The sequence below is a fragment of the Salmo salar genome, chromosome 18 (genome assembly GCF_965601325.2).
Source record: "Salmo salar chromosome 18, fSalSal1, whole genome shotgun sequence".
Classification (NCBI taxonomy): Eukaryota; Metazoa; Chordata; class Actinopteri; order Salmoniformes; family Salmonidae; genus Salmo; species Salmo salar.
Window position 1 is genome coordinate 77,409,858 of NC_138308.1, and position 19,731 is coordinate 77,429,588.

At 42.6% G+C, this 19,731-nt stretch overlaps 1 protein-coding gene across 1 annotated transcript; it reads left to right on the top strand.

Annotated features, from left to right (window-relative positions):
• Window positions 1–850: 850 nt before the first annotated feature.
• Window positions 851–16,491, top strand: LOC106577643 (calpain-5). Its single transcript, XM_014155942.3, has 12 exons — window positions 851–1,722; window positions 6,409–6,540; window positions 6,789–7,000; window positions 7,583–7,775; window positions 8,522–8,715; window positions 8,905–8,982; window positions 9,122–9,593; window positions 10,234–10,356; window positions 10,519–10,715; window positions 11,025–11,143; window positions 11,649–11,785; window positions 12,011–16,491. The coding sequence occupies exons 1-12, from the start codon at window positions 1,558–1,560 to the stop codon at window positions 12,185–12,187; spliced, it is 2,199 nt and encodes a 732-aa protein (XP_014011417.2). The 5' UTR covers window positions 851–1,557; the 3' UTR covers window positions 12,188–16,491.
• Window positions 16,492–19,731: the final 3,240 nt, after the last annotated feature.

Below are 19,731 nucleotides of genomic sequence, written 5' to 3' on the forward strand. Positions count from 1 at the left end.
ATTTGAACCAGGAAATCCATTGAACATAAAGAACATGTTTTCCACGGGAGAGCTGGTCAAGATGCCACTATAAACACTGGAAAACTACCACAAGACCTACAGCTGGTCTGCGAGCCTCTATGGGTTGCCTTAGAAACGGAGAAGACAGGCAGGAACAACAGAAGCTGACCCTATAGCTCCATACAACCTCTCTCTCTCTCTCTCTCTCTAACATCCTCTATTGGATATATGGGTGTCCAGAAGAGGCTTTCCTGACATTTAGCTTCCCTAGATAACATTATACTGTATTGGACCAATCAGATGGAACTGCATTTATGACTAAGAGGGAGTGTTTCACGGGACGTACCTGAGCTCCAGGAATTTGCTCATACCGGGAACCAAAGTGGATACAGTGACAATCCATCTGGAACAGGTATTCACTGTACTTAGTTAGAATATTTGATTTGATTTATTTACTTATTTGAATATGTACAGGTTAACAACTGGGCATTAAGACATATTAACAGATTGAGACGTTATATTGCAGAGAAACACTGTAGCAAGGCTTCTGTCATTCTTACCTTTATCATGCACAGAGGATAGGTTATTTTCAGTTCTGCCATACTCTCATAGACAGAACCAATATCAGTTCATTTTAGAATTGCTAATGTGAAGAAGTGGTTCTCGTCTTTAACTTCCCTTAACATGGCGGCCGGGGAGGAAAAGTCAGAGTGTAATTTACTAATGTTGGCCTGTGTGTGTGTGTGTGTGTGTGTCGTGTGTGTGTGTCGGTACTTAGCACCACTAGATCCCCAGCCACCCTACACCCCACACACACACACACACACACACACACACACACCACACACACACACACACACACACACACACCGTCTCCTGGCATAAACACTGACACAGAATCGCACCTGGCTCACACACACTAATGCACACACACACACTCTGATGCACACACTCAATCACATAGACACACACACACTGACGCACACACACACACACAGTGATGCACGCTCATACACACTGCTGGCTGGTGTCTGCCCCCTTGGCAGTAGCTAGGTCTAATGACTGTGTCCTCACCTCATGTCCCCTCCCCCTGACCCCGATGACCTTAACGTTAACCCTTCCAGCTCCACACTTTTCATTGGTGTGATGTATTATCTGTGAATAGCTTAGTTACTTTCTATTTCTCGTGTGTTTTTTCTTCTACTTGACTTTTTAATGAATGTTTCATAGTAAGGGAAAGGAAAGGGACAGGGGGATACTAGTCAATTGTACAACTGAATGCTTTCAACTGAAATGTGTCTTCCTACTACTGATATTGATTAATGCATTGTTGTGAAAGAGCAAGAAAGAAAGTCATTTCACTGTACTAGTGCATGTGACAGTAACAACATGAAACTATCTTACCCTAGACACCAATAAAATGAGAGGATATGTAATATCATGTTGTAAATAGTGAAATGAGCAGACATTCTCCTTGCTGTTCCCCCATATCCTCTCTCACGCCCCATCTCTTTCTCTCTCAATCCCTGTCTCCACTTTTTCTCTCTCATCCTCAGTATGCCAGAGAGGGTGTATGGGTTCCAGGGGCAGAGTTTCCACAAGCTGAAGAGGGCGTGTCTGCGGCGGGGCAAGCTCTTCCAGGACCCCCTCTTCCCCCCCTCTGCACTGTCACTCTTCTACAAACGAGACCCACCCCCTGGACTCACATGGAAGAGACCACGGGTGAGAGATTGGGGGATGGAGGGGAGAGAGAATTGGAAAGAGTGAGTGGATGAGTGCTAAGGAGGCGCAAGTGTCAAACGCAATTTCATCCATTTCTGGAATTTTCCAGCCCTAAAGCCAGGTTTGGTAATTTACCTGTCTAACATCAGCTCTTGTGCTGAGGTGGGAGGGGAGGCAATAGTTGAGGTGTGTCCCCAGCTAGCACATAACGTTCTAAGAACCATATGTTTGTTAGAGCTTGGTGAGAGTGTGGTTGTCCTATGGTTATTTTGCATACAACCTTCCCACAATGTTCTGAGAATGGTGCAGGATACCCAGCTAGCACATAAGGTTCTGAGAACCATGTTTCTTAGTTGGTAATTTCAGTACTTCAGCATAACGTATTCTACAGATTTACTCATGGTTCTGTTTAAAGTCATGTTCTCAGAATGTTCAGAAAACATTACAGCGTTCTTCTGTGGGAATTTCAGTACTTCAGCAAAACATTTTCTGTAGGTTTCCTCATGGATTGTGTATGTGAGACATTCAGAGGGTGAATGGGCAAGACAAAATATTTAATGTGGTATGTTAAGAACTGCAGCTTTGATGGGTTTTTCACACTCAACAGTTTCCCGTGTGCATCAACAATGGTCCACCACCCAACGGACATCCAGCCAACTTGACAACTGTGGAAAGCATTGGAGTCAACATCCCTGGTCCATGCCCCGACAAATTGAGGCTTTCCTGAGAGCAAAAGGGAGTGAAACTCAATATTAGGGAGGTGTTCCTAATGTTTTGTACACTCAGTGTATATAAAACAAAGGGAAATAACATTGTTGACTGCACTGGACCTGAGAAGATTTCATTCAGCGCTAATGGGAAGTTTTAAGACCCACAAAAAGCAGGTTTTACTAACGCAGGTGATAATGGATTTAGCCATGATGCACAGTGCCCATGGAAGGAGAGATGTGCCTTTTGTGCCGGTGAATCTCATATTTAGAAACATTTTTTTAAAAATAGTTTCCCTGCATTTCATTGAATTTGATAAAAAATCAAGCATAGCCTTTCCTTCCACTTAATCATGTCTGGTTTAGCAGCATCGCACAGATGCATCTTTTTATCCTGGCCATCAGCCAACAGACTATGAATAAAGTTTTTTTGAATGGTCTACTGAGAGTGCTGTGACATATTTCGGAAGGTTTTTGCCCTCATGCTTTTTCAATATTCACAATTCACATACCTGCATACTTCATTTTGCTTGTTCAAATAGGCTACCCATCCCAATTTTCGAAGAGCACTCCTTGCCCAATTATCAAAGACACGCACCTCCAAACTATTCAGTCCTCCTATATTAACTATGGATTTTTTGGAGAATCTGCCTAGCACATAGACAACGATACAATAGTGTAGTCAATTTTTGCCTATTGACTACGTTTGGCATGTCCATGTCCAGACTGCAATTTACAGGAGGCCTAGCCCCTATATATGTGTGAACGCTGTAGCCTATGTTTAACAATATATTTCCATATTGAAGCAAAGCAAGTTGAACAATGTGGACCACAAACATGTTCAACATATTTAGCAAATATGGGGCAGGATATTTAACGACCTAGGCTAATATTCAAATTGGAGTTGATGACAACGCAATACATAAAAGACCGTAAATCCCGATAACACATTATTCCATCAAAATCAATCAGTCAATGTATTTTTCTGTCTAAAACCACACACTCGTGCTGGACCTCTGGACTCCCCTACATGCCCTTTCCCCGTGGCAGGGGGCACCAGTCTAAATCTCCAGTCTAATTCTAGTCATCCACTCAGCAGGTTTTATTCCAGATCTAGTTAATTAAAGCATTTCTAAAAGGACCAGACGCGTCAGGACAGAGAAACCCGACCCGGTCCAGAGTGTGTGTGGCGCGTGTTGCGGATTAGGATCTGAGAAATGACCAGGGTATCAGTGTGTGTTTATAAAAGAAACGCTTGATTTAAATAGCATATGTCTGTGATGACGAGTGGGGAAGGGAAGTGTAGTGGTGTGTCTTCAAGGTTGGCTATTTATTGGATATGAGGTTGTGGTTGTATGTAGTCTTAACATGTAAGGCATACAGTGCATTCAGAAAGCATCCAGACCCCTTGACTTTTTCCACATTTTGTTACGTTACAGCCTTATTGTGAAATGCCTTATTTACATAAGTATTCAGACCCTTTGCTATGAGACTCGGAATTAAGCTCAGGTGCATCCTGTTTCTATTGATCATCCTTGAAATGTTTCTACAACTTGATTGGAGTCCACCTGTGGTAAATTCAATTGATTGGACATGATTTGGAAAGACACACACCTGTCTATATAAGGTCCCACAGTTGACAGTGCATGTCAGAGCATAAACCAAGCCATGAGGTCGAAGGAATTGTCCATAGAGCTCCGAGACAGGATTGTGTCGAGGCACAGATCTGGGAAGGGTACCAAAAAATGTCTGCAGTATTGAGGGTCCCCAAGAACTCAGTGGACTCCATCATTATTAAAATGGAAGAAATTGTCCATCCACCAAGACTCTTCCTTGAGCTGTCCGCCCGGCCAAAAACTGAGCAATCAGGGGAGAAGGGCCTCAGCCAGGGAGGTGACCAAGAATCCGATGGGCACTCTGACAGAGCTCCAGAGTTCCTTTCAGAGTACCTTCTAGAAGGACAACCATCTCTGCAGCACTCCACCAATGAGGCATTTATGGTTGAGTGGCCAGACAGAAGCCACTCCTCAGTAAAAGGCACATGACAGCCCGCTTGGAGTTGGCCAAAAGGCACCTAAATGACTCTCAGACCATGAGAAACAAGATTCTCTAGTCTGATGAAACCAAGATTGAACTCTTTGGCCTGAATGACAAGGGTCACGTCTGGAGGAAATCAGCTAGCTAGCTGGCAAGCTATGATGTACTTGATTTGAATTTGTTCTGCTGCTTACATCTGCCTCTTACTAACATGCAGTCGAATTGTCCCCTTCTCTGTCCCTAAAGCCTGTCGCACACTTCCCAGTCGAAACAGTTATTATTTGCATATTTTCGGACAACATTTTGTGGTGTTTTGTTGTTCAGCAGGTCGAAGTTCGGTAGCCGAAGTCTATGCGCCTTTGTCGGTGATTGGTCAACAGTATGGACAGGATGGATGGGATTCTTCCACTCTAGTGTCATTCAACTAGTTTTCGTGTACATTTTTGATAAATTGATAAATAAACTTGAGAAATACTGCACCAAAAATCTTAGTTAGATGTAAAATTGCGCAACTAATACCTCCTCTGCAAAAACATCCAAATGAATTACAGATTTCTCGATTTATCTTAGATTACTTCTGACTATTTTGCTACAGTGCCTCAAGAGGGACAAACATTAATATTGACGCTTTTTCTAGTTTTTCAAGCAAAGGTCTTATGCGAGGGAGTATGCGTGGCACAGACGTTCACTTCGCCAAGCCGAGTTCTGCTAGGAGCAAACCGAACCTAGTATGGGGGCGCCTTAACAGTGAGAGACACACCTGACACATCCAACTCAAAAGTAGCCTCCTATACATAGACAAAACTGCCACGGGGGATGCCGGGACTTGTTTTTGGATGGAAGCTGTAGAGATCGGTAAGAACTGTCACTTCTGTAGCCAAATATCTCATTCATAATTTTATATTTTTTATGTATTAAACAAGTAATGTCAAACTGTGTAGAATTGCAAGGAAATGCCTTTTAAAATGTCCAAAAACCTTCTGTCTACTGTTTCGCGCATGCTCCTACCAGTATTCAAGTCTCCCCGTCCGGCGCCCGCAGTCAGTGTCCACTGCATGCAGAGGAGGGCACTCTTGGGGCAGTAGGGCGGATGGAGAATTTTCTGATATTCAAGAGCTTATGAAATTAGCTAGTTTGATGTGCAATTCATTTCACTTCAAATGAAAAGCAAAATGAAAAGAGACTCAAAATGTAATGTTAAAAGTAATTCATAAAATAAATAAAAAATCCACAGAGCTGACAGGGCACTTTTCTGTAAGAGGGCAAAAGGGCCGGTGCTGGAGGACTGGTTGAGCCCTATCTGTGCACATGCCTGATACTATAGGTGGTAGCTAACCTCACTCTTTTCTGTAGTGTGTTCCTCATGCTCTGTGCAGGTATTTTAAGCGTGCATCCACCGGGGGTCAAATGATAGGATGACATCTGTCACCTCACTCTGCAGTGAGACACACACTCACTCATATAATCGCGCACGCGCGCACACACACACACAGGATGCTTGGACACTGTGAACTTCCCTTACTCAGCTATCATCCAGTCAGCTTCATACTTCATCCATTAGGTTGAACATGATATCATCTAAGGGAAAATGAAGTTCATAACTTTTCTAAAGTTACATTTGTACAGGTTATGTCCTGTGTGGGCGTGTGTGTGTAGCAGTGTGTGTGTGTTAGTGTATGAGTGTGTGTATCCTTATAACTCTGCTGTGACATGATACTGTCAAAACTAAGATCAACAGCTCCAATTGGACAGGATCACTCTCTTCTACACTGCTCTGACATCAAAGTCAAATAAGCGTAAACTGGATCAACACACTAGTCCTGACAAATACAATGGCACCATGACAAGATAAACTAGATCCAATAGGCTTACTGTACTGTACAGTATGTTGCACCCAGTTTACTTTTGGGCCTATAATACATTAGAATACTCTCTCTCTCAGGAGCTGTGTAAGGACCCTCGTCTCTTTGTGGACGGCATCAGCACGCGGGATCTGCACCAAGGCAGTCTGGGTAACTGCTGGATGGTGGCGGCCACTTCCTGTCTGGCCTCAGAACCCTCACTGTGGAAGAAGGTGAGGGGTCAATGGGCAGAAGATAAATCTCTGTAGGTCACCTCACTGGTTTACTTCCTGGTCACTGATTTAATTTAAATTTCACTGAGAGGTCTTGATGTTCAGTTGCTTATAGCTTAATCTGACATGTTAGCGCTGGGCTGGACCAAAAACCTGCACACCCTGTGACCACTGTAATAACACATTCAATAACCACCCCTGAAAACTTATTTAAAAAATACATTTATTTGATTGGTTTAAACTACCAGGTCATTCCTGACCACGTGGAGCAGGAGTGGAACCCCAAGCGTCCCGACCTGTACGCTGGAATCTTCCACTTCCGCTTCTGGCGGCTGGGGCGCTGGACAGACGTGGTGGTGGACGACCGCCTGCCGGTCAGTGAGGACGGAACGCTGCTCTTCTGCCGCTCAGCCACGCCACGGGAGTTCTGGAGCGCCCTGCTGGAGAAGGCCTACGCCAAGTGAGACTTTAAACTATGCTAAAGCCAAGAACCAGCTGAGAAATTAGATTTCAGGTTGGCTAAGAGAAAGGTTGTTAATCAGTCAATTCATATCTTATTGTCCCAGTTGCACCTAGTAAATTGTTATCTAATGAATACATTATAAACTGGGTGGTTCTAGCCTTAAATGCTGATTGGCTGACAGCTGTGGTATATCAGACCACGGATATGTATACCACGGGTATGACAAAACATGTATTTTTACTGCTCTAATTACGTTGGTAATCAGCTCATAATAGCAATAAGGCACATCGGGGGGTTGTGATATATGGCCAATATACCATGGCTAAGGGATGTATCCAGGAACTCCGCGTTGCGTCGTGCAGAAGAACAGCCCTTATTGGCTATATACCACACCTCCTCGGGCCTTATTGCTTAAGTATACACCACACAGCAAATACACACTTGACAAAATAAACCCCATTCCACCCCTTCAATGTCTCTCCTCATCCTCAACAATTCCCCTCTTTCCCGGTCTTCCGACCTTCGTATTCTCCCCTCTGTTCCCAAGCCACTAATCTCCCCCTCTCTTCTCTCACCAAGGTTGAACGGCTGCTATGAGGCGTTGGAAGGCGGTAACACGGCAGAGGCCCTGATCGACTTCACAGGGGGTGTGTCAGAGCCCCTAAGCCTGGACAGGGAGGCCCTCACCCTGCACCTCAATCAGAGGAGGGCATTGTTCCAGACCCTGGCCAAGGCTCATGGACGCAGTGCCCTCATCACCTGCTCCATACGGGTCAGTGAACAATAGACGTTTCTCTGTTTAACTGCAGATCTAGGATCAGCTTACCGTCCCCAAAACGTAACAGCAACCATGTGTGGGGAAAATGTTTAATTGACCTTAGATCAGTGAATTAGTACTAAAAGATCAGCTTGAATGTGGAACTTTAATCCATCACAATACCAGAGACCATTACTGGAGGCCTCAATCTAAACTGGTGCCCACATGCCCTAGATATTACATGTGCATGCAGGGTGGTAATGAATGGTTTGGGATTGGGCCAGAGAGATTCTATGAATGTCATTCTAGCAGAGAGGTCACCTCTGAATACTGTACTGTACTGGGTCATAGAGAGACAGTTGGCTATATAGTGGCTATGTTAACCATAGTCCAGCATTAACAATGTTAACACCAACCTTTACTGTACTATGACAGGAGTGACACTGCATGCTCTCTATCCTGGCACGTTCTCTTGTCTTTGACTTGTTCGCTCTCTGCCCTTCCTCTTTCCTGTCCTCATAAACACTCCAGATGCATGCCTTTATTGATTAATGATCTGTATTGTTTATTGTGTAGTTATAGTATCGGGCATGATTCATATTAAACAAATCAGGGCACCTTCATAGAGTGCCTGTATTGTGTATTGATATTAGTGTATTTCTATTGTGTAATGTATTGCATATCTGTATTCTCTCTCTCTCTCTCTCTCTCTCTCTCTGTCTCTCTGTCTGTCTCTCTGTCTGTCTCTCTGTCTGTCCCAGCCAGCAGAGGGGGAGACAGTAGAGTCAGTACTAGACTGTGGTCTGGTGCGGGGCCATGCCTACGGTATCACCGCGGTGAGGAAGATGCGTCTGGGGGAGTGGTCGCTGCTGGGTGGCTGTGGTGGTCGCCTCTGCATGGTGCGCATGAGGAACCCATGGGGTACAGCCGACTGGACCGGGCCCTGGAGTCAGGGGTGAGGAGGCTACTACTGTACTGTTCATAGGTATAGGTCAAGGTAGCCCCACTTGGGTCATAACAAATGTCAGGATCTGGCTAGAAACATGTTTTTGTCTATTTTGGTTGGCCACAAAATTGGAGGGTCTCATAGCAAAGCACAGATGAAGGGAACCACTGACACAGAGCCCTTTTGCTCCACCTTCAGGTCTCAACATTGGCAGCAGGTTGGTCGTGGTGAAAGGGAGAAGATGGGCCTCATAGTCAGAGATGTGGGGGAGTTCTGGTAAAGACAAACAGTCAAATAAACGTTACTCTTTTAACAGAAAACAACTCCAATTCTCAATGCGTAGCATACGTTAACAAATACACATCAATTCGTCCTGAAAAGCTAAATAAATAGGGGTTTTCACCTCTCCTCTCAGGATGGAGTTTGAGGACTTCTGCCGCTACTTCACAGACGTGGTGGTGTGTCGTCTGGTGGAACGATCCCTGCTGTGGCCCAGAACTCACTGGAGAGAAGTACGCTGCCCTGGGGAGTGGGCTCCAGCCCCTAACACACCCGGCACCCTCCTCTCCAGGCGCCAGGCACCCAACCTGGGGAAGAATGCTGCCAAGCCTGGGGGGTTGAACCAGACTCAGAGAGGGGACCGGAAAGAGGCAAGACTGGGGGAGAGACAGAGGGGAGGAGGAGGGGGAGGAGGAGGTCGAGCTGTTCTTGGTGGAGGGAGAGAAAAAATGGCTGTTGCGAAAGAAGGGGAGAAGAAGACGAAGAGGAAGGAGGAGGGGGTGAAGGAGGAGGGAGAGGTGGATGGAGGATGGGATGAACAGGCTGATAAGAAGAGTAGGTGTGGAGGATGCATCAACCACAAAGACACTTTTCTACACAACCCCCAGGTGAGCCTACACTTCAGCTAGGTTTATGCTCATAACAACTGGTTAAATGGTTCCAGGAAGAGGTCCAGTTTATCCTACACTCACAATACGTTTGGTTATGACTGGGTGGGGGAGAACTGTCTCGTCCTAATTTAGCTGTTACATTCGGACTGTAGTGATCAACACATTCTTGATATTCTGAGAAGGACACTCAGGATGCTAGAATAGTATCTCAAATATAGTATGCATATACCACAAGCATGCAAATAGCTTGTGTTGCTGAAATTGTAAGGAATTAAGATGAACTATTTGGGCAACTGCTACAATCTTAATGGCATGGAAATAGACCTGTGAAAGCCTATTCAGAGTGGTGCTGTTGGAAACAACATTGCTAAGCTAAAAACAACATGGCTGACACTAAGCTATATTAGTGGTACTCTAAAACTGCTACTGTAGGACTCTCTCTCCCCCTTCTCTCTCTCTTTCTCCCCTTCTCTCTCTCTCTCCCTTTAACATTTTTTTTATCCCAGCCCCCATCCCCGCAGGAGGCCTTTTGCTAGGCCGTCATTGTAAATAAGAATTTGTTCTTAACTGACTTGCCTAGTTAAAAAAAAAGGTTGCATAAAAATATAAATAAATTCTCTCTTTCTCCCCTTCTCAGTTCATGTTTGAGGTGCAGGGAAAGGAGGATGAGGTGTTGATCTGTCTGCAGCAGGAGGACAGGAGGATAAAGAGGAAGGATGGAGGAGGAGAGAATCTGCCCATCGGCTTTGAGGTGCTGAGGGTGAGTCACAGGGCTTCAAAAGGGCCACTGTAGAACGCTATAGTACAGCCGAGGTGTGTGTGTGTGTGTGTGTGTGTGCATATGACCGTGAGTGTGTGAATGCTCCATATTTCCTGTGTGTGTTTTACCCTCTATTCATTCACCCTACACCCCTGTCATCAGGTGGAGGTGAACCGGCTAAGCCGTGTGCAGTGTGTGGTGGAGCAGGCAGCGAGCTCTGTGTACATGGACTCCCGTAGTGTGGCCCTGCGAGTGTCCCTGGGCCCCGGCCGCTACGCCCTCCTGCCCACAACCTTCCAGCCCGGGGCCACCGGACGCTTCCTGATACGCCTCTTCTCACATTCCCACCTCAGACTCAGGTTAGGGGTGGGAAGGGGGAATGGGGTGATTGTTAGAAATGAAGGAATAGAATGTACTGTATGTTAGGAATGAAGGAATGAAATGTGTTAGGAATGAAGGAATAGAATGTACTGTATGTTAGGAATGAAGGAATGAAATGTGTTAGGAATGAAGGTGTTAAGAATGTCAAGTGTTTGTCTGAGTTTCCCTCTGCATTTAGCATGTCAGCACCAGATAATGATCGATTGTATCGATTCTCCCCCTTTTCCACTTCACTAATATTATTTATCTCCCTCCCTCTCTCTCTCTCTCTCTCTACCTTCTGTTAGTGAGTTGAGAGAGGAGTTGCCTGCTCCCTCACTGTGGCAGTGTTGTCTTCCCCAGCCCAGTATAGTAACCACCGTCTACCTACGTCGAGCATCTGGACTCAGCCAGCCTAAACAGACAGGTATATATTACATCACTGTGACATTACGCCATAACATTATCATAACATACATTATCAATATCAGAACATACATTTTACACATACAGGATTAATATCATAACATACAGGATTAATATCATAACATACAGGATTAATATCATAACATACAGGATCAATATCATAAAATACATTTTACACATACATGATCAATATCATAACATACATTATCAATATCATATCATAGCATATGTGATAAACATACATGATCAATAGCATGCATTATAAACATACATTACCAATATCATAACATACATTATAATTATACATGATCAATATCATAACATGCATTATCAATATCATAACATACATTATCAGAAAATATATTACCATCATACGGAATGGTGGCTTTTACCAACTGGCCACATGTAATCTCATCGTATACAAACCTCGATGTCCATCTTTTACAAGATTACAAAGACTATAAACATGAGACTAATATTCTATGTATTGTGTCTGTGTTGTGTAGCACCAGATGTGTATGCGGTGATCTGGTGTGAGGACGACACCATAAGAACACGTGTGTTCAAGGAGGATGGAAACCCAGAGTTCAACATCAGAGCCATTTTCTACAGGAGAAACCCAGACGCACATATTAGCATTGAGGTTAGAAATACACACATCTCAGTGAGACAAACACAGACACATCAGTTAGACACACACACACACACACACACACACACACACACACACACACACACAGGTAGATACAGTAATTGAAGTATTACGATTGTAGTTATATTCAGGGACGTAATATTTGCTTTTCTTTGTATGTATGTGTGTGTGTGTATGTATGTGTGTGTATGCTTGCACGTGTGTGTGTGTGTTTAGTTGTGGAGCTATGGTCTACTGTGGGACACACTACTGGGCGGGGCTCGGCTCCAGACTAGCGACAGTGAGAAAGGGCGGAGCCGAGTGATTGACCTGCAGGGTGGCCAATCACGGTCAGGATCCAGGGGCTCTATCTATGTGGAAACCTCATCCAGCGAATGCCTAACAGACTTATAACTGACAGCTGTGGCTTGTACCACCCACGATACAACCATGCAATCACTGTTTTTCTGGAAGAGGCCGCAGATTTGGATGAAAATGTATCCAGTTCAATAGCTTTATCCATTGGAACTCCCATAAATAACAAAGACAAATACCTCTTTGAATTAACTTAATGCATATACACTGAACAAAAATAATTGCAACATGTTTCATGAGCTGAAATAAAAGATCCCAGAAATGTTCCATATGCACAAAAAGCTAATTTCTCTAAAAAGTTGTGCACACATTTGTGTACATTGATATTAGTGAGCATTTCTCCTTTGTCAAGATAATCCATCCACCTGACAGGTGTGGCATATCAAGGTGTACATTGTGCTGGGGACAATAAATGGCCACTCTAAAATGTGCAATTTTGTCACACAACACAATGCCACAGATGTCTCAAGTTTTGAGGGAGCATGCAATTGACATGCTGACTCCAGGAACATCCACCAGACCTGTTGACAGAGAATTGAAAGTTAATTTCTTTACCATAAGCTGCTTCCAACGTCGTTTTAGAGAATTTGGCGGTACATCCAACCGGTCTCACAACTTGCGTGGGCGAGTGGTTTGCTGATGTCAACGTTGTGGTACAGAGTGCCCCATTGTGGCGGTGGGGTTATGATACGGGCAGGCATAAGCTACGGACAATGAACACAATTGCAATTTATCGATGGCAATTTGAATGCACAGAGATACCGTGACGAGATCCTGAGGCCCATTGTCGTGCCATGTCGCAAGGATCTGTACACAATTCCTGGAAGCTGAAAATGTTCCAGTTCTTTGATGGCCTGCATACTCACCATGTCATCCATCGAGCATATTTGGGATGCTCTGGATCGAAGTGTACGACAGCGTGTTCCAGTTCCCGCCAATATCCAGAAACTTCGCACAGGCTTTGAAGAGGAGTGGGAGAACATTCCACAGGCCACAATCAACAGCCTGATCAACTCTATGTGAAGAAGAGGTGTCGCACTGCATGAGGCAAATGGTGGTCACACCAGATACTGACTGGTTTTCAGATCCACGCCTATACCTTTTTAAAACCTCTTAAGGATCGGACCCTTTTTCAAATTTTGCCTAAAATGACATACCCAAATCTAACTGCCTGGAGCTCAGAACCTGACGCAAGGATATGCGTATTCTTGATACCACCTTTTTTTTAAGTTATCTGTGACCAACAGATGCATATCTGCATTCCCAGGCATGTGAATTCCATAGATTAGGGCCTAATGAATTGATTTCAATTTACCGATTTCCTTCTATGAACTGTAACTCAGTAAAATCTTTGAAATTGTTGCATGTTGCATTTATATATTCGTTCAGTGTAATTATGAGAACTCAGCACTACTGAGTAAAGGGGAATAATTTGGAACACACAAGCACAGTGATCAGTTTGTTGTTCACCACTAGTGCAGTGGAGATAAGTTCATGTGTAAAATACATGCCCTAGTTTTACATCTCTTCTGGTCAGACCTTGTAGGTCACAGCATGATCCTAAACAAAATAATCAAACTGTGAAACATTATTGGTTCTGGACAGTTACCAGCTGCCAAGGTTATCTGAAGTTGTGTCCAATGCTCATCATAAAAAACCTACAGACCGCTGTGAATTAATTTGAAATATGTACCATCTTACATTTTTTTTAAATTTAGATTAAAAAAGATACCCATTGCGCAAAAACTGGTGGAATCAACGTTGTTTCAACGTAATTTGTCAACGTATTGTGATGTGGAAGCTACATGGAAAATACATTGGATTAAAAAAGAACAAAACACGTTATTTAATGTCCATTTAAAGTTCGATTTGATTTATTTATATTCTTGGATTGTGTATGTGGTTGAGATGGAGACGTGAACCCAACATATCAATTTGTAAATAAACTGGACCTAAAGCCAGACTAAGTCAGTGGCACAGAGGTAACTATCTATGCAGAAGATACACTGAGTATACCAAACATTAGGAACACCCTTTTGCCCACAGAACAGCCTAAATTTGTCAGGGCAGGGAGTCCACAAGGTGTGGAAAGCTTTCCACAGGGATGCCCATGGCCCATGTTGACTCCAATGCTTCCCACAGTTGGTTCAAGTTGCTTGGATGTCTTTTGGGTGGGGGACCATTCTTGATACACATGGGAAACTGTTGAGTGTGAAAAACACAGCAGTGTTGTAGTTCTTAATACAAACCTGTGCTCCTGGCACTTACTACCATACCCCGGTCAAAGGAACTTACATCGTTTGTCTTACCCACTCACCCTCTGAATGGCACACATACACAATCCAATTGTCTCAAGGCTTAAAAATCCTTCTTTAACCTGTGTCCTCTCCTTCATCTAGACTGAATGAAGTGGATTTAACAAGTGACATCAATAAGGGATCATAGCTTTCACTTGGATTCATCTAGTCCGTCTACGTCATGGAAAGAGCAGGTGTTCATAATGTTTTGTACACTCAGTGTACAGCTCCTTTAAAATGTTATTTGTTTGCATAATACAATAAATAGCCTAAAGTTAAGACTATTTTACAAACTAATGAAACATTCAACCTTAAAATGAGTAATATCTATGGCCAAATTCTGAGGTTACTTTAACTAATATCTTCTCAATCATATAAAGCGCGCATGTTCAAGATAGCATGCATCGGTCTTCGCAGGTCTGTGGAGATCTTCACTGTAATAATCTGCGCAGAATGTCAAACGGCATTGATCCCTTGCACCATGTATAGTACTTTTAATGTAGTCAACTGCAATCCAGGTAATTTGGTTCTGCTATAAGATGAAGCACAGTGTTAACACATTGATTGTTGTATAAATAAACAAAAAAAGGACATTGCGGTCCCATTTGAACTTCGCTGTGCTTTTAAATGTTTGACAGCACAGTGATCAGGGCCGTGCTCAGACATTTTGAGGGGCATGTGCTCAAACAAAAAAAAGGGCACACCTCCCCTCCCCCCAACAACAAAAATTTAAGCTTAGACTCTTTGAGCAATTATTACAATAAGAGGGGAAAGGAACACAATCTGATGAGTAAAGTTGAGTATTTTGCTACACTATTTTTAACTGGAATAAATTCTGCACTTATTAACAATGACCACACAATTCCAGTCAAAATATAATATTCTAAGAAATACTGTAGCCTACCATGACTATATCCAACCCAACTCCATTTGTTGCCATGATCATGCATCCAAGTGGTTTTCAAACATTTTGATCTGCTACCCCCAAAATGCAGTACAAAACTTGTGACCTGCGAACACGCACGTGCACCTTTGCACGCGCAAAAATGCGAGCACAATCTCTGCACATACAGTTGAAGTCGGAAGTTTACATAGGTTGGAGTCATTAAAACTTTTTTTTTCAACCACTCCACAAATTTCTTGTTAACAAAGTATAGTTCTGGCAAGTCAGTTAAGACATCTACTTTGTGCATGACACAAGTAATTTTTCCAACAATTGTTTACAGACCGATTATTTCACTTATAATTCACTGTATCACAATTCCAGTGGGTCAGAAGTTTACATACACTAAGTTGACTGTGCCTTTAAACAGCTTGGAAAATTCCAGAAAATTATGTCATGGCTTTAGAAGCTTCTAGTAGGTTAATTGACCTCAATTGGAGGTGTACCTGTGGATGTATTTCAAGGCCTACCTTCAAACTCAGTGCCTCTTTGCTTGACATCATGGGAAAATAAAAAAGAAATCAGCCAGACCTCAGAAAAAAAATTGTAGACCACAAGTCTGGTTCATCCTTTGGAGCAATTTCCAAACGCCTGAAGGTACCACGTTCATCTGTACAAACAATAGTACGGAAGTATAAACACAATGGGACCACGCAGCCGTCATACCGCTCAGGAAGGAGACGCGTTCTGTCTCCTAGAGATGAACGTACGTTGGTGCGAAAAGTGCAAATCAATCCCAGAAAAACAGCGAAGGACCTTGTGAAGATGCTGGAGGAAACAGGTACAAAAGTATCTATATCCACAGAAAAACAAGTCCTATATCGACATAACCTGCAAGGCCACTCAGCAAAGAAGAAGCCATTGCTCCAAAACCAGCATAAAAAAGCCAGACTACGTTTTGCAACTGCACATGGGGACAAAGATCGTCCTTTTTGGAGAAATGTCCTCTGGTCTGATGAAACAAAAATAGAACTGTTTGGCCATAATGACCATCATTATGTTTGGAGGAAAAAGAGGAGGCTTGCAAGCCGAAGAACACCATCCCAACTGTGAAGCACGGGGGTGGCAGCATCATGTTGTGGGGGTGCTTTGCTGCAGGAGGGACTAGTGCACTTCACAAAACAGATGGCATCATGAGGAGGAAAATTATGTGGATATATTGAAGCAACATCTCAAGACATCAGTCAGGAAGTTAAAGCTTGGTCGCAAATGGGTCTTTCAAATGGACAATGACCCCAAGCATACTTCCAAAGTTGTGGCAAAATGGCTTAAGGACAACAAAGTCAAGGTATTGGAGCGGCCATCACAAAGCCCTGACCTCAATCCTATAGAACATTTGTGGGCAGAACTGAAAAAGCATGTGCGAGCAAGGAGGCCTACATCCTGACTCAGTTACACCAGCTCTGTCAGGAGGAATGTGCCAAAATTCACCCAACTTATTGTGGTAAGCTTGTGGAAGGCTACCCGAAACGTTTGACCCAAGTTAAGCAATTTAAAGGCAATACTACCAAATACTAATTGAGTGTATGTAAACTTCTGACGCACTGGGAATGTGATGAAAGAAATAAAAGCCGACATAATTCATTCTCTCTACTATTATACTGACATTTCACATTCTTAAAATAAAGTGGTGATCCTAACTGACCTAAGACAGGGAATTTTTACTAGGATTAAATGTCAGGAATTGTGAAAAACTGAGTTTGAATGTATTTGGCTAAGGTGTATGTAAACTTCCGACTTCAACTGTATGTAGCCTGTTATTACAGAATAAACATTTTCAAGACACTAGATAGGCTACAGAAATTTGGAGCAGAAATTAAGTTGTGTTTGTTAGCATCCAATATCATCTAGGGATATATCATGTCACTTCTCTGGAGTTCAGACCATGCAATATCATATGGCCTACTTGTAGCGAAATGTGTTACATGCAAAGAATTTGCAAAATGTATGATATGTTACAAATTTGCAAAACGTATGATATGTTACAGATTTGCAAAACGTATGATATGTTACAGATTTGCAGAACGTATGATATATTACGAATTCGCAAAATGTATTTTATGTTACGATTTTGGAAAATGTACAATATGTTTGAATTTGGCAAACGTATGATATGTTAAGAATTTGCAAAATGTATGACATTTTACATATTATAGCTAGGTGGCTAATGTTAGCTAGCCTATGGGTTAAGCGTTAAGGTTAGGGTTAAGTTTAGGACTTAGGTTAAAGGGTTAAGGTTATGGTTAGGGGAATGGTTAGCTAAAGGGTTAAGGTTAGGTGAAAGGTTAGCTTAAAGGGTTAAGGTTAGAGGGAGGGTTAGCTAACATGCTAAGTAGTTGCAAAGTAGCTAAAAAGTAGTAATTAGTTGAAAAGTTGCTAATTAGCTAAAATTGTACATGATGAGGTCTGAACTTTCAACCTTTGGGTTGCTAGACATTTGCATTATACATCCATCCATGAATCCACCCTGACCAACCAAAGTAACCATTTGTCTTATGTAACTATACCAAATGTAACATACTAAATGGAGTGTCTCGGATGGCGTGTCTCGGATTTACATACAAAAGACGAAATGCTCTGAGACCAGGCTGTGCAGAGTGCTCAGTTGCCAGCTGGGTAGCCTTGTTCTTCCTCACAAATATCGTAATTATTTTGCCAGAATATGTATATCTTCATCCCATAATATTGAAGGCAATGCTATCAGCTGCTTATCTTTAGACATATAGCCCGGTAGTCACCCAAACCTACCGGAAAAATGAAAATGATCAATCAAATCAACTGGTAAAGATGCCTCCATAAACTGATGCAAGATTCAACACTTCATGCTTTTCAGCTGAAATTATTGTACAGAATTCTTGACACCAACAAAATGTTGAATATTTGGGGCATACGACCATCTCAGCTCTGCCGATTTGGTTGTGAGGATACAGAATCAACAGACCATTTGTTCTATCCCATATTCCATTCTATCGTACTCTGAAAATATTTATTGAGGCCAGTGTATTTATATCCTGTATAGCATATTTATTACCTCTTTGTTTCTGTCCCTTACAGAACCACACCCATGTAAGAGTGTGCAAAGCTGTCAAAGGCAATGGGTGACTACTTTCAAGAATCTCTGCCATAAAATATATTTTGATTTGTTTAACACTTTTCTTGGTTACTACATGATTCTATATGTGTTATTTCATAGTTTTGATTTCTTCACTATTATTCTACAATGTAGAAAACAGTCAAAATAAAGAAAAACCCTTGAATGAGTAGGTGTGTCCAAACTTTTGACTGGTACTGCACATGCCCATGTACATCCCCATGTTCATTTTCTCCTGTGTGTGAAAAAAGTTCCTGTGTGTTAACTGTTGGGTCGCTTTATTCCCTCTAACCGGGGACGGTGTCAGTGGGTCACAAACTAGTAAAATACGTAGAGCCTGGTCACTCTCACAGGAGGCATGCCCCCAGACCCCCCTAGGAGGGTGTTGACCCCGGAACCCACTGACCCACCCAATAAGTAACACAAAGTTACACCCTTGACCGACCATCAGTTAATTCTGTTTATAGAGTAATATTGAGCTTTTTTGGGGCATCCAAATTCCTTTTTGACATTTGTCAAAACATTTGTTGTGTAGAGTTGCAAATCTAATAGTACACAACACATCAGTTAATTGATGAATTGAAGCTAGGAGGGGGACTTTGGAAATAAATGGTGAATGACAAAACATTGTGGTGACAATACAAACAAACATACCGACAGACTTATGAGAAAAATACTATGCAAGGGGACATTACTAAAGTGGGTGTGGGCAAAAAGTTAAGGGAAGGAGGGGGCAGCGGAGACAGGTGTGTAGGTGTGAGTTTTTTGCTAGACAATTGGTAGTTGAGTAAACATTTCAAATAGGACTCATACGTAAATAGGCAGGTGTATGAAGGATGGGATTGGTTTTGGAATTTCACAAAACTCTGCATTGTGGAAACTCTGCCTTGTGGAAACTCTGAAACCTGTCTAACTCAGCAGAGGATTAATTCCCTGTTTTTGTGGGTGAAGGTTTGCTTTTGTGTCGCAAAATAAGTTATTCCAAGATTGTTGTTCCCCTAGTCAAATACTCTCTATCTCCACTAAAGCATCACGGGGAAAATTATGTTTACAGGCATGGAATCCCAAAATACATGTGAAGAGTGGTTTAAAAAGAAATAGCTAGTTGTGCTAGACATTTTATACATAAAAGGATAAGTAGTGTATAGTTTTTAAATGTGTGCATGCTTTTCTCCTCACAGAAAACAACAGCTGTTTCAAAGTTGGGGATGGCTGATTTCAAAACTCTTCCACGGTAGGATACACCTGAGCA

Bases quoted from the DNA above. Each gene is read 5' to 3' on its own strand.
- LOC106577643 (XM_014155942.3), top strand. From the start codon at position 1,558: ATGCCAGAGAGGGTGTATGGGTTCCAGGGGCAGAGTTTCCACAAGCTG. The intron at 6,541-6,788 runs GTGAGGGGTCAA...TTAAACTACCAG, and splicing joins AACCCTCACTGTGGAAGAAG to GTCATTCCTGACCACGTGGA. The intron at 10,716-11,024 runs GTTAGGGGTGGG...ACCTTCTGTTAG, and splicing joins CATTCCCACCTCAGACTCAG to TGAGTTGAGAGAGGAGTTGC.